At 35.1% G+C, this 16,154-nt stretch overlaps 1 protein-coding gene across 4 annotated transcripts in view; it reads left to right on the top strand.

Annotated features, from left to right (window-relative positions):
* The window catches only part of POT1 (protection of telomeres 1), a 60,232-nt gene extending 45,212 nt beyond the window's left edge, over positions 1-15,020 (top strand). The window contains exons 12-20 of one of the 4 annotated variants that reach the window (XM_053977667.1): positions 426-514; positions 1,716-1,760; positions 2,205-2,361; positions 3,650-3,855; positions 5,117-5,252; positions 7,795-7,889; positions 9,443-9,534; positions 11,643-11,748; positions 14,790-15,020. In XM_053977667.1, coding sequence (XP_053833642.1) covers positions 426-514; positions 1,716-1,760; positions 2,205-2,361; positions 3,650-3,855; positions 5,117-5,252; positions 7,795-7,889; positions 9,443-9,534; positions 11,643-11,748; positions 14,790-14,935 — 1,072 coding nt within the window. In that variant the 3' untranslated portion in view covers positions 14,936-15,020. The other 3 variants (XM_053977668.1, XM_053977669.1, XM_053977670.1) reach the window with 3 other exon arrangements.
* The last annotated feature ends 1,134 nt before the right edge of the window (positions 15,021-16,154 follow it).

The raw sequence follows: 16,154 nt of genomic DNA, 5'->3' as shown, positions 1-16,154 counted from the left end.
TTTTGGCACTTCTAATTTTCTGCCTGCATAAAATCCTTGTAGTCCTGCTGAGTGATCTGCCCCTTCTTCCAAATGTTGTAAACTTTTTTTCTTCCTTAGGAAAGGCTAAGTAACCAAAGTCCATATTCCATTATCAGGAATTCTGTTTCTGGTAGTACATATTTCTTTTGGCACTATTTTGTGTTTAATGTTCCAGAAGTGATTTGGAAAGTGTCTCATCTGCATCATTAATATAATCTTCTGAAAATCATGGTTCATTTGAGTTTTATGTCCCTGCTGGAACATCTGTGTCTGAACATTATACCTGTGTATTGATAATAAATAGGTTTCATGTAAGTGTCTATGTAATCCCATATATATATATTTGTATAATGATATATAAAAGATTTCTTTAGATTATAAAATATTTTGTCATTTATCTTTAGATTCTTAGAATCTGTGAATCTGACAGACAGTCAGAATATGGAAAGCATGTGTTCAATGGACATCGACAGCACTTTTGGCAATGTTACAGGTAAGAGCAACTGAAAGCTGATTTGCTCTTTCTTCTAATATCTATATATATGGTCAAGATAAGGTCACAGTTACTGCTTCTCTATGTGTGTAATGCTACTTTCACATTCAAAGCCCTAAAGAATTCTTTCAGTTTATTAGACTGGAAATTTACATTACTCTTTCTTGTTTTCCAGCATAAGCATTTCATATTACATGGAAAGATACTTTTGTAGGAGTTAGTGAATAAATTCTTAAACATAGATGGTGTTTTTAATCATACTATATTAGATCACAAAGCAGAGTTTTGTAAGTGCCTCCCTCTAAAGGGAAATTCTGCAGGGACAGGCAATGAAAATACTACTAAACAGCTGCATGTTGAGGAGCCCTTCTTAAGCTGTTGGATGGAAAGTTGTGTCAGTGGCAGAGGTGTAATGTGCACTTCCATGGAATAGTGATACCTTATAGACAGTTCTACAGACCCCATATTACTTTCTGAATGGTATTTTTAGCCCAGGATAAGAATAACTAAAAGGGAATTAAACTCTAAAGCTGGTTGGACATTGTTTGTATCTTTGCTTCTAGGTTTTAAAAATCTGTGTTACTCAGCCATTATTAACATAAAAACATAGGATATCTCTAAAAAGATGCAAAAGTCAAGAATAAATAAATGCTTCATGTCCAGTCCATAAATGAAAATTTAGAAAAAAATCTGTGCCTATTTACTGCACTATCTATGTGTAGTAGAGGTTGTTCAGAGGGAGGACCAGTCTGTATTGGTCTTAAAATAATGTATTTATGCTCTTGTCCAGAAGGACTACAAGGGATGAATACAATTTATGTCAGCAGATCATTCAGAGTATACTTCTGAAAAGTGTTCACTTTGATAAGAATTTCTATTTAATATATATGCTAACTTTCCCTCTAATATATTAACTCTTGATATGCAATGTATGTCTCCTGCTTACTTTTGTTGCTTTTTTTTGGGTTTTTTTTTTGGTTTTGTTTTTGTTTTGTATTGCTTTTTTGTTGTTGTTGTTCTATTGTTTTCATACATTATTGGGATTTTTGTTTTCATTTGTTCAGCTTTTGGTTTTGTGTGTCTACCTGTCTATCTCCATACCTGTTTGTATGTTTCCATATGGATGTCCATATGTCCATTTTTGTATGATAAAAAAGAAAAGAAGGAAGGAAAATAATTAGGAAATTCTTCTTTATTTTAGATCTTGAATTGCACTTACAGAGATGTCAGCAGTTATCTGTTACCGGTAGGTAACATTTTTGACCTTACGGTGAATTTTAATTTTGCTGAAGAACAAAAGTAGTTTTGAAACATTATCTTAAAGGTTATTATAGGAAGAGCTATTCTAAGAGTATAAATTGCAAGAGTATAAATGCATGTATGTTGTACTGGGTTTATTTGTTGTTAAACGGAATAGAGCATATTTGTATATTCTACTTTCATTTAGGTTTTGTACATGTTGTGTTTGTGTACGCTGAAGTACACCATGCTCCCGCAGCCTGATGTGATTTATCTTACTGACTGTAATAACAAGTCCTATTGATAAAACTAAGCCTGCAGCTGGGAAGGAAAGAAAAGTTGGAAATCAGGAGAAATGCATACCTGCGATTGCCATTTCCAGTATTACAAATATGATGGTGATGAATAGTATGCATGGTGCTTTTTCATCTCTCCGTGTATTGTTTTGCAGTATTAACAGATCATCAGGATTTGAGTACTACAGAACTGAAAACCATAACAAACAGCACAGCTCCTCAACAGTATCGCATTAGAGCAAAGCTGAGAACTTACAAACCCCAAAAGCTCCATCAGTCTGTTAAACTTCATTGTTCCAAATGCAACTCTTTGTAAGTGTTTTGCACAGTATGAATAACTAGGAATTGCTCTCTATGTTTTGGGATGCCTAGATTTTCAGTGTGTTTTCAGCGGGGTTTTTTTTGTGTAAGATAAGCTGAATGTAAATGTGTATCATTATCTGCAAAGATTTGAAACTCACTTGTAATAAGTAGATTTTTTAAACATCAGATGAGTTCCATTTACAGAACCCTTTGAGTGCTTTCAAAACAATATTTTTTTCTTTATTTGCATATGCAGCAGTACAGTTTTTTCCATACCGTAGTTGTATAGAAGTATCTTAAATGTCTCTTTATTACAGTTTTAAAATAGTAAATGCAAAGAGGTATAATAGTCTCCAAATGAATTAATATCTTTGATGAAAGTGCATCTTCCAGGCAAGGCATCTTTTCTAGATCCAAAAATATCAGGGAAATCACACAACTTCAGGCCATTCCCTTGGGTCCTGTCACTGGTCAACACAGAGAAGAGATCAGTGCCTGCCTCTCCTCTCCCCTCAGGAGGATGTTGTAACTGCAGTGAGGTCTCCCCCCAGTCTCCTCCAGGCTGAAGAGACCAAGTGACCTCAGCTGCTCCTTATACAGCTTCCCCTCAAGGGCCTTCAGTGCCTTTGTTGCCCTGGTTTGGACACTCTCAGAGACCTTTTACAACCTAATTGATTCTATAATATTTGTGTGATTTGAATGGCCTGCATTATTGCTTCTCTGTGTATGACAAGTGGAAATGCACGAATGGTGCACTCCAGCAGGACAGCATAGAAACTGTGTGGTGCAGAGTTGCAGATTTTCCCTTGACAGTACTTATGTGAAGCTATCCTGGTCCTGTCCTTTTTTTTCTTTTTTCTCCCTCAGTTTATGCTAAGTCAAACAGACTAAAACATAAAACTTGAAATTACATAAGTTTATATAGTCTTTTCACTCTAATGATGTGGTATGCAGTTTTTGGCCCTTCTAAGGCCCAACTGAAATCACATAAAGCTGATAGATTTGGTTTTCCATGGATTTTCATTTGTGTGGGATGTAGCCACTAGGCTGCCTCTGCTCCTAGATAAGTTAGCGTATTACTTAGCATATTTAGTAACATGGAAGGTCATAATATACTATACAACTCTTAATGTTTAAAATGATAAAACAATGAGGATATTTTTCCTGTATGTCCTTTGACTCTCATGACTCTATCATAATATTTATTTGGAGTATATATATACTGTCTTCCTTGTTGGTAGATTGCCCAAGGAGAGGCTGTTAGAACATACTTAACTCAATTTGGAAATGGTTTTAGGCAAGAAGTTCCAGATAGAGATGACTTTGACTTCATTTTACATGGCTCTGCCAGTACTGCCCCAAACCCAGAATTACACAATACATCCTGGTATGAATCTGTAACATGGACTACACAAGAGCAGAAACAGAGGGAAATAGCCATCCATTTTGTGAAGCATGATGAAATGCTTCAACATCCTGAAGACACCTTGATTATGATAGAAGGTAAGTTAAATTGCAAATATACCAATTTTTATAGCACTGTGTCCAATCTGTGTATATACAAAGTAAAGATGTGTTGAAGTTGTATTCAGTTTAAGTAGTGATGATCATAAAGATATCTGCAAAGAAAAGAAAAACTAAGCTGGAACTGTAAATTACTGTTGTGCAAAGAGGAGATTGTAGTCTGTAAAGGTCTTGTAAGCTGCTTCTGTATATTTTAAAACTGTGCCAATATTGTTTATTGTTGGTTATGCTAAAATTAACATCTGAATATGGGGGTTTTATGCTATCTGTGCTTACTTGCTTTTCAGTTCTGATTTAAAAATTTGCCAAGTCTTCTAAACAAGCCTATTTTTAGTATTGATATAGAAAGTTTTGAAAGGCTTCTGGTAATACAGGCCTCGAATTAAATTCATCAGCCTCTGGATGTCACTGTTGTTTCAGATTAATAGAGCTTCTCTCAGTGTTTTTTTTTTTGTTTGGTGTGGTCTTTATCAGATTTCCTCAGGAAAGAGAAATAGCCACTGACCTTTAAACAAAGCAGTTTAGCAAGAATACTATTGAGGAATTTTTATATTATAAAAATAACAAATTGCATATAGCACCATTCAGAGTTCAAAACAAAGCTTTCAATTGTGCTCAAGTAGTGATGTGAATAAGCAAATGTAAGTCAGGTGGTCCTTTGTGTGAGGGTCAATGACAAAACACCTTCTGTTTTCTGCTTTCTTTTATACTAAATTAGTTCTGATAGCTGCTTTATTTCTGACGTGTTCCCAACTGACTTCAATCTGACCTTTTCTTTCTGGAAAAAAAAAGAAATCTATTTCTTCTCTATTTTCCTAGAACAGTGTGAGCAATACAACTCGGTAAATCTATTTTCAGATATTAAAGTTTCAGTAACTAAGTATGTCTGTGTGTGGATATGTGCATATAAAATGTCAGTTTGGTTGCTTTGATTTTTTTCTAAGAAAATGGCTAGTAAAATCATAGGAGTAATTATATGAAAGTGGTGTTAACTAAATACAACCTCTTGGTTGCACTGTTAGCTATGAGGAAGATATTAAGGCATCTGCTTTGATAAATGTCCATCTTTGTTTCTTAATTGAGTCTGTTGTTGAGTAAAAGTGAGAAGGTATTGGACTCTTTCTTGAGTTTTTGGTAGTGGATATCAATTATTATTGAAGGCCCTGAAATCAGCTGAGTAAGTTGTTCAATTTATTTCTGACTACTGTTAAAGAAACTGTGTTTTTTTGGTTTTTAATAGGTGGAACACTAAAAGAAATCGGGAAGCTTACAAAAAGATTCAAGTGTGTTGTTCCTGTGAGATCCACAGAAGATGATCTTGAATTACTAGATCTTTCTGCTCCTTTTCTTCTAAAAGGGAATGTAAAATATTATGGGTAGGTTAAAAGTATTTGTTGATGTTTCACTAGTTGCACTAATAGCTAGCATTTTCTTCAGTAATTCAGACTGCAGTGCTTGAAGGGATAACTTACCCAAAGATTCTCTGTAAAATACATAGCATGATCCACAGTACTGACATCAGGGATGAAATGCCATATCATCTAATACCTGGTATCAAATGACTGACTGCAGTTTGGCTCTTGATCTGTAAATCTTACACAGCACTCCAGTTTCAGTCTTGTCTGTGGTGCGTGGGCCAGGCAGTATCCTGTAGAAATGGAAACACATGTGGAGTGCAAAGTACCTAAATACCTCTTCTTGTCCAGATCTTCCATCTTCTGGTCTCACTTAGACTAAAGTCAAAACATATGTTGTTTTTAAAACTGTATGCTGACGGGGTTTAGATATATATATATATATATATATACAGCATAACAGATAATATCTAAATAGCCTGCCAATCTACAACTGATTCTCTCTCTTAGTGTTGGGCAAGCTTGAGGTTTGGAAGCAGTGAGGGATTTTGGACAGCCTTTCCTTACCATTTGTAACTTACTGTGATCCACAGCACTGCAAAGTGCCTTACCTGTTCGTGGATGTCATTCACTGTAGAGATGACTTCAACAGGTTTCTGAATTCCACAGTTCCAAAGCTGTGGAATACAGTACCCACACCTAGGTCTGGTATGTGTGATCTGCCATGCAATGCCATGTTCCTGCTCAGTAAGAGCTGTCAGCAGTGTGTTCGCCCAGTGCCCAGCAGCATGCAGCTGCTGAGCTCAGAAATACCAGTATCCTCCATGCAAGCTACTGAGTCTTCTCTCTCTGCTGTTCAGGCAGAGCATGGTGCAAAAGGGGTGCTATGCTAGGTCTGCAGGCAGTAAAAAAATTCCTATGCAGAAATATTCCATGTTTCCTGCGAACCCTAAGGTTTCCCATAAGGGGCCATCCATAAAATGAATACAGATAATTGTTTCTCTCTGTCATATATAGTTTTGACCTTTACGGATATTGTTGCCTGCAGTTTTTAAATAAAGGCAGTATATGGGAACTCCTAGTGGGACAGGATCTTCACCAATACAAAGTATTTCTGCTTGTACTTTCATAATCCATATTCATATATTTCCCCAGCTATACACAAGTCACCTTCAGATGTTGTTCTCTTTGCAAATGGTTGGACGATAAAAGTAAATGGTTTATCAGATATTTAGGAGGGAACCTCACAAATATGAGCTACAGCTCACTAAATTTCAGAGCTATGTTTCATGCATGTTTTTGTCAGTGGCGTATACTTAGCAAAGTCTAGAAGATTTTGTGTGGTAGAATGAATTCTATGTGCGTGTATTTGCATGTATATTCATTTATATATAAAAATAAACATAGACACACTGAATATAAAAAGCAAAAATCACAGTTAAGTTTGTTTATTGGAGTTTGAGTAGGTTTTTTAAAGGAAAAAAGTGACTTGACTATATCACTTAAGCAGAAGCAGTTTTATGGATTTTTATGACATTCTAAAAGACAATAAATGTTTATTTTAAGTTCTAACTATAATATACTAATACAGAAGCTTAATTTGGAACAAGTAGTTTTGTTCTGTAATTTCATTCCATGAGGTAAATGGAAGCAACTTTGAAAACAGTTCTTCAATATCCACTTGCAACATTAGCTTACTATGTCATGTGTAAAATTTATAATAATTGATGTAAATACACCAGGAATAAAATAGATTGTTTTAACAACTCTTTGTTAATATTCTTAACATAGGCAAAGCCAAATTTCTCCTGTAACTCTGTAATGGGTTTAGAGTGTGCTACAAATTCAGATTCATTACTACTTTTACAAAGTGAGAAGTAGTGGCATATGAGCATATGTTTAGCAATGTAGTGATCTTAGAATCATAGAATGGTTTGGGTTGAAAGACCCTCTCATGATCATCTAATCCAACCCCCTGCCTTGGGCACAGACACCTTGCACTACACCACATTGCTCAGCTTCATCCAGTCTCATCTTGGACACTTCCAGGTATAAGGAATCCACAGTTCCTGTTCCAGTGCCTCAGGTCCTTCTTTGTGGAGTGTTTCTTCTTTCTGCACAATCTACATCTACCCTCTTTCAGTTTAAAAATGTTGTTCCTTGTTCTTCACTACAGGCCCTGGTTAAAAGTCTCTCTCTGTCTATCTTTCTTATAAGCTCCTTTTATCTGTGGAGAGGCTCAGTAGGGTCTGCCTGGAGCCCTCTGTTTTCCAGGCTGAACAACCCCAGCTCTCTCAGCCTTGATGTACAGTTTTATTCCTGTCTAATCACTGAAGTAGTCTTCCAGATTTATTTCTCCTCATGGATAGTTAAAAAACAGCTGTAAGGGTTTGTGCTCTAAAGCTGGTGTGTCTGGTAAAATAGTTACTTCAAGCAGCAATAGAAATACTTCTGCATTTCCACTGTGTAAGAAAATCAGAGTTTTGTTTTTTTCTGTGCAGAACTCTTCTAGGACAAATATATCAATGTTTGGTTGGTCTCAATATCTTGTTTTAAATGCTAGGTGCAAGCAGTGTTCAACTCCAAAGCCTATGAAGAATTTAAGTTCCATTGCAGCAGAACAGCAGCCATCATGGGAACCAACTGAAATAGCACAAGGTTAGCTGACGCGATACTGTCCTGAAATACTTTGTCCTTTGATTCTGAAGTGTTGATGTGAAATTGTTTGATTTGCAGTTCTGGGTTGCAGTTTTGTGCAGAAAGCATGTAATTATGGTCATGTTGAATATGGTGCTGTAACATTTTTTCGCCTTTTACCAGTTTAAGTAACATAGTTACTTTTGGAACAATTTTGTATATGGTGCTGTAACATTTGTTTGCCTTTTACCAGTTGAAATAACATAGTTGCTTTTGGAGCAATTGTAGTATGAATTAAAAAAATTTATATGTTGACTAGTTTTTTCTATCATTGGTATCAATAGTAACACAATAGTGCAGGTGTCAATAATTTTAGATTGTAGATGTTACCTTTAAACTGTACATACTTGCAGTCCTTGAACTTAATCTTGCTTTTCCTTTTGTAGATACTGTTTTTCTGACCTGAACTAAAGACAGGCTTACTTAATGACTCATGCAAGTTAGACTTCTATCTTCTGTAAACTTCATGTTCCAGAGAGTCTGCAAGAAATAATACTCAAATGAAAGGAATTATTCCACAAAAATTATGTGTATTCTTGTGCTTGAACACATGTGCTTCATGTGTTCCTTGTGTTACTATATGCAGTCAATATGTTAAAATTATGGAAATGGAGTTTAAAACTTTACAAGGCATTAAGGAAAAAGAATATTTGCATGTGTTATCAATTCATTTTCTAATGTATTAAGTTGGAATATCTAGCAGTATATAAGTTTCATAAACACTTTCTAAAAGAAGAAAACTTTGAGGAATACAGTGATTTTCTTAAATAAACTTTCATAATTGTATCCTGTTAAATAATTGTAAAGTAATATTTAACTGGCAATGATTGAGATTTAATTCTCAAAATGAAAACAATATTCATTAATGCTTCCTGACAGTTGCACTATTTTATGTATATTTTTCTTCTATCAGCTGTATTTTGAGGCTAAATTATAAACCTGCAAGTCTATCAGATCAGTTGAACATAAAATGACTACCAGTTTAAGTAGGTGCACTCAGAAAAGAGTGATGCAGAGCAAAAATACTTTCAGAACTGCCAGCAAAGTTTTTTTTCTGAAAAAGCCTGGTAGATTTTTTTACATCATATCAAATAAACTGTTTTCCTCAGAAGACAGTTTTCAGGTGGAATTCTTATTACCACTGAATTAAGAGAACCTCACCTTTAATCTTCCTTGGAGAAAAGAACACAGGAATAGGAGGATCCTACTAAGGTCGGATCTAAGATCTAAGCAAATATTAGCTTTTTTGTTCTCTAGCATGGGAATAAGTACTTAAAAATCTTTGTGTTTTTATGGGCTCATCTATCGAAGTGTTTCTAGGAAAATCCTAGTGTTGTCTCAAGAGATAAATTACATTTTGCTGTCATACAGCAGAGCCTCTGTTTTGGTCTGTTAATTTAGACTAATGACAGTATTCAAAGTCAGCTACTATTACAAAAGGGATATTGTCAGGTCGAGTTGTTATAGTTTGCCTTGCATATTCTCTCAGAGAAATATCCATTTTTTTTCTTCAGTTTTAGGTATTGAACTGCTCCAGTATGTTTTTATTATGAAGTTTACACTGGTTGATGAAACAGCATCACTAAATGCATACCTTTTTGATTATGTAAGTAAATCTAGGTAAAGGTAGACTTCACAGATGATGAGAGTTTGGATTTTGTTTTTAAAATGGTAAATATATGTGCACAAATACTCATTCTATGTTACCTGCAGTGTTTTGTGGGAATAATTACAATATTATAAGTTAATACTGTACAGAGTATAGAATATTAAAACATAAAAACAAAAATGAAGCTTGAAGATAGATTATTTTGTATTTCCATAAACTTTTATATATTCCTGTGGCTGAACTTCTTTTTTACTGGCAATGTTAAATTATGCAGCCTGAATGCTGTGTGAATGATAGGAATGTCTCAGGATTTATGCAGCTAACTTCTGCGTCAGTTCAAAATCTCATTACCTCTTTTTTTAACTCTCAATGGAATCTCTCCATTCAGTAATGATCATGAGGTAAGGAGGCCCTCTTTCCCTAGGCAGCTATATCTGTACAGATATTTATCTTGGATTTCAGAAACAATTTATTCAACTACTTTACTAGCCTTAGAATTAACCTATCTTCAGTTTTCTCTGAAGCAACTTAAGACCATTGCTGCTGCCTGAGACACTGAAGACTGGATGGTTTCTCTGTCACAGCAATGTGGGTGTGACAAAATGGGAAGGAAAAAGAATTTAGTGGGACTTTTTTCTGCACAGTAGTGTTGTTTAATGTGTATATATTCGCACATTTTCCACCATTATATTAGATTACTTTGAATGGGACTTTAAAGAGAATACTCTTCCTTGTTTAATTTTAATACTGTAAGTAAAAATAGTATCAGGAAAAATGTGTTTTTTCTTAAACTACATGGTGTTTTAACAGCAAAGGAAATCAAAGACTACAATCCCCATTTCAGTCATTCATCTTTTCCTTCTACTGTCATTTTTTGTTTTTATATCAAGAAAAATAAAACTGCAAAATGAAGTTGGGGGAAAAGATTTAAACCATCTCTTGATGCAGAATTCCAAAAATTTTTACTTCAGGGTGGCTCACTTTCTTAGCAGATACTGCTCAATACTACAGTTTAGCTGCAGGAAAATACCCACAGTTTCTTCTGAAGTGCCAGCTGCTCGCATTCCTGCTGCTGGTACTTCAAAGACAAGCCAAGAGTTTCCAAGCCTAAACTCCAGTCCTTCAGCACCACCTGAGAAGGAACTGGGCTGCTTTGAAGTGCAGCTTTACATTAGCTTCCAGTTGCACTTCTGTAAGAACACAGTGCTTTTCTTTCCTCCCCTCCCTACAGAAAAAGTCAGTGAAGGGAAAAAATGAAGAAGTTCTATAGTCAGAAGAAGACTGAAGAGAGAGAAGAGAAAGTTATCTCTGTAATTTTTGCTGCTGGATTATCCTCTAACTTCTGATCATTACCATTAAACATGTCATACAAAAATTATACAGAGGCAGATTATACTGTATTTGTATCTCTTAACAATAATGAGAAATTACTACCAAAAATCTTAGCTCACTATGACAAGAAATAAGATGACAAGCCTTTAGAGATCCAAAATTAGGCAACAAACTTGGAAAGAGTAAACTTTTAGTTTTTTCAGTCATGCTTAATGTATGTAGTTTAATAATACACAGAAAATGTTTATTTAACATTTTAATGTTCTGTTTGTTATTTTCTGTCTCCATTCACAAGTGTACTCCACAGTATAAGCCTTTTTTCCATAGTTTCTAAAACTGCTAGCAAATGAAACTCACACTAAAAGAATTCCACAAATATAAGGCCAGGTTGCAGTTCCCCTTGTTTTCAAGTGATTTTTTTTCCTTTCAAGATATGAGGGACTGTTGAGGTGGACTGCCCATCCTCTCTGGCCCGACATTGTCTGATGTTTTCTGGTTATGGAGGTTCATGAGGAATATCTGCCAGTTATGTATAGAGACTGACATGTGTGCTTTCTGGGTGGCTGTAGTCCATAAATACTCAACAGACTAATACAAACAGACTAATTTTTTCAGACAGCTCGGGTTTTTTCTGTATCCAGACAGTTTTTTGAAATAATACTATTCTGTTGTGTTACCTGATTTTTATTTCCTACAAGAACGTGCAATCAAGGTTCTGACTAATGATTTCTTACACCTCTTTCAACACCTCATATTCTTCTGTTCTCTTTCAGGAGAAGTTTTTCCAAATTCCTGCCTCTGAAATCTTAACTAATAATTTTCTTCAGCAAAAGATGCAGATGACCATGAATACGCTCTGTCCTCCAGGAAGAAAATTAGGTCAGTTTGCTGATATTTTAAAAGGGGGGTGGGAAGGGATGCGGTCTTTCAGTCTGCTATTGCATATGAAAAGTCTTAGAATTCAACTTAGGCACAGGCAAAACTCAATACAGAAAAATGCTGGAGCTTGAAAGCAGGGTTCATGTTAATTTGTTCTGAAGCATGTCTTTCATAGTAATTCTACCTTTGAGAAAGACAATAAATGGTTCATTAAATTCTCACGTAGCATGCAGTGGTGTGTGAATACAGTCATGCCTGTGCAGCCACTAATATGCCATCTGTATTCATATGGATGTTAACCAGAACACCCTCATTCTGAAATGTCACAGCACAGTAGGGAAAATGGAAAGCAAATTCCATTTCCCAAAGCACATGCTTTGGGTGATATCCTGCTTTTGATGCTGGCTTAGAGCATCCCTTGCAATAGGAAATATCCATGGAAATTGAGCAATGCTTAATCCAAATCCATTTACAGAGATTTTTGTGCAGTGTATGTGTTGTGGCAGAAAGTAGCTCTGCCTAAACTACACATGTCCAGGGTTGATGGATGTGTGATGCAGCTCCAACCTCCAGAGCATACTGTGAGTACATGGCTGTCAGTGACCCCTGCAATCACCCTGGAGTCTTTGCCATACTTAAAAAAAGTTGTCCTGTAATAAAGATTGTTAAGGATTTTCCCTTTGAGACCAGTGAAATTGTCTCATTGAGACACGTGGAGATGAAGTTTTATTATTGGAAAGTCTTTACGTATATGTATTTTTTTTCTGTGGCATGACTACTGGGTCCAAGTGTTTCGTGGAGTGCTGGTGCAGGGAGTACAAGTCTTGGAAGACTGTCACCGAACACCAATTCAGATCTTGTGGGAAACTTAAAAGATACCAATTGGAATTTCAAAGTTAACAATTTTTCTTTGTATTAACTATTGTATACATTTAGATATCGTAGTTAAGATCTTGTTCAAGTTATACTTTCCTCCTATAAAAATTAGAATGAATATTGAACAGTAATTTGGATTTTGTTGGTAGGTGAATTGCCATGGCTGGAATGCTTCATCAAGTCCTATAATGTCAGAGACGCAATGAAAAATCAAGTTTATTACCAAATTTTTGACACCACAGTTGCTGAAGATGTTGTATAGTCATGTGTTGCTAATTGGAAGTAATCCAGTAAGAATCAGTTTCTGTGGGGAGCTGGATCAGAGACTGGATTAGAAAAAAATTATCTTTGTTCCGTTCTTAGGAATTCAACTTGTTTTTATGAATTTTTAGTTTATGTATGAATGGGAATGGGAATTATACTTTGATATGTTTGCTCTTTTCCTGGCTCATGACTTTGTGATCTAAGGGCAAGTGGAGGGGCTAAGCTTTTCACTGGAAGCTGCTTGGCAATCTATTTTCCATCTGTCTTTCAAAAAAGCAGTGATGAGGTTACTCTAAATTTGTGAATTTTACTCAGAAAAATTAGTCAGGATGATGCTGTGGGTTCATTTTTGTATTAAATTACGTCAACAGAGGCAGAGATACAGAGCTCTTTAGTAAACCCAGACTACTTAGTGCAAGCCAGTATTACTGTTCTCAGTTTGACAGGGAGGCTGGTTTTTAGAGACTTCTTTGATTTTGTACTGATATGTACATTTAAACAAACTCCTCCTGTTACATTCAGGTAACTGCTACATGTACCAGTTACTGTAGATTCTGGTGGGGTTGTGAACATGACCTTGTAGTGATTATCACTAAAATTAAAGTCAATCATGAAAGTAAGGTAAAATTGTAAAATGAATACTGATACTTGGTAGATGGCAATTATTCTGGGGTGGCCTTGTTAGATACCAAAGTTGTTAGCATGTTTGTTAGCTGGGTCTATATTTTCAAAGGCTTGATCTGCCTTTTCCATCTTACATAATCAGACTGTGTGCCTAAATTTGGAGATACAGAATTGATCTAGTGCTATCATGAACTGAAAATTCTGCTATATTAAAAAACTATGTGGTGGTTTTACTTTGCATTCAGAAGTCTCTAGGACAAGTTCAGGACATGTTTCTTTAAGGATAATTAATGTAGAATTCCCTGTCAAATCAAATGTTTTCTGTCAGAGCAAAATGACTTAGTATTTATAGCAGCTGTTTTTAAAGAATTTCAGAAGCAAGATGCAATATTTGTAAGTAGATTATTATTTTGATAGTAGATTACATTTTTTTTTCATTTTTGAGGGCCATTTAATAGACTATGCAATTTGTCTTAAAATTTCATCAAATATCCTCTGGTAATTTTCTTGTATTGTAAAAATTACACTGGGTTTATATGTCATAAGCCAGGATATTGTTCTTTATTGATCTGTGTATAGGGACAACCAATATTAAAAGTGGTTAGTGCATATTTCCTTTTAAAATTTCTAAAAAATAAACATTATTTGGAATTGAACCAGCAGTTTATCAGAGTCTACTGACTTAAGAATGTTTTCTTAAATTTTTGCATAAATGTATCAACAGAAAATAATTACAACAAATTAATATTATAAAACTTTAGACACTGGCCATACCCAAATGTTTTCACAAGTTAGAAGTTAAATTGAAGGGAATCTTCTTTGCTTTTATTTTATATAGAGTGTGAAAACATGAATTTCTGTTTTTAGATTTTTGTTAACAACCGTGAAAGATATTGATATTGTATATTTTTTCTAAACATGTCTTCATAAAGTAATAATTAAAAAGATGTTTTGAACTTCAGTGTAAAATAAATCAATTTCACCACATGCCTTGTCTGAGATCCCTGCCTAAAACCTCTACATATGCATGACATTATTTTTTTACTATTGAATATTGTATTAAAATGTTTAATAAAGATTTCTCCAAATAATGAGATTTTTCTTGTATTTGACTTTTATTTCAATTTCATATCTGTGAAAACTTTGTCATCAGTAGCCTTCACCCAGCATAATGCTCCAAATGAATGAATAGTTTGTTGGATTAAAATGTACATGTTTCTGTTTCTAAATATAATGCATAGAAATAAATTAATAACTATATAATTTTTCATACTAAGGATCACTGTGTAGAAAGGAATTGCTGGACAGACATTTAAAAATGGCTCTCATTGGCAGCCTTTGTATGGAGCAGTGGAAGTCAATGAGGTGGGACTTGGACCTTAGTTACCTGTCCTGGTCAGTGCTGAGAGCTGTGAGTGTCTGACTGGTGGGTGAAATCCTGAGATTGCTGTGTCCTGAACATGCAGCACCTGCAGGCTCTGGCTTCTGAAAAATGAGCATCTTGGGCAGCAGTGACTTTTAGCCATTATTTACAACTTTCTTAATTACAAATAAAAGTCTTATTTCCTTTCATGAGTTTCTTGACCGGGTGTGTGATTTCAGTTTCTAAAACATGAATAAAAGTTCAAATGTCTACTCTAATAGTTTTTAAATTACTGAAATATGTATTTTAATACACTCAAAATCTGAACCAATAGGAGATCGGGTTAATACTGGTACACTAAGATCCAGTGAAAACTCCAGACATGTCTTGCTGGTTTCACGTCTTTCTTCCTCCCCAGCATATAGGAAAACTTAATCAAAAGATCACGTTCCTACTAGAAGGGGAAAATATGCATGGAATGTGAAGTACATCACACACAGCAACATCATCAAGGGGGAAGAATAGTGTTTTTAGGGGTGCCTGTGTAATTTGGTTCCTTGAAGTCTGTGTTTTAAGGGAATTTAAAAACTTAAGGACTTTGGAAGTCTTTCCAAATTTACTTGAGTTTAAGCTCTTGGACATGTCATACTCTGGAAACTCCAGCTAGAAAGACAGAATGTAAATAAATAACATATTGCAGAAACAAAGAGGCATTCCTGGTAGGTGACCTGATGTTCAGTAGTGATGGAACTTTCTCATCAGCTTTTGCAGTTATGGGATCCAGAGATTTACAGACAAGGCTTTGAAATGCTTAGCTTAATGCTAATCCTTTGCCTACTGAGCAGCAGGAAGTGGGACTGTAAGAAGGGCAGTGGAGCTCAGAGGATACAAGCTGAGGTTTGCAACAGAAGGAAGAGAGTTTATTGTCTTAACAGGCATGAGTGCTTAGCTTTTCAATACCAGTGTTTTAGATCACAAGAATTTATGCACATTAGGTCACTTTTTGGCCAAGCCATTGCATTAAGTTGTAAAACTGGCAGGAACTGGGATACTACCATACAGGGCGAGGCCTAATATTTAAATGGAGTTGTGAAAAACATTAAGTAAATATATGTTCAAGTTCTTCAGGTGCAATGGGACCACTGTAAAAAAATTATATTCAGTGGAGAAGAGAAAAAAAATACAAATAAGAATTTACTTCAAGTGTTATTTAAAGAATACAGTGACTGTTAAGAATTGGAAACAAAAAATCAGCATAAAATGGAGACAGAAGGAAAGA

Source organism: Vidua macroura, chromosome 5 (genome assembly GCF_024509145.1).
Source record: "Vidua macroura isolate BioBank_ID:100142 chromosome 5, ASM2450914v1, whole genome shotgun sequence".
NCBI lineage: Eukaryota > Metazoa > Chordata > Aves > Passeriformes > Viduidae > Vidua > Vidua macroura.
Note: the sequence above shows the minus strand (reverse complement) of the source record. Positions and strands in the feature narration are given on the sequence as shown.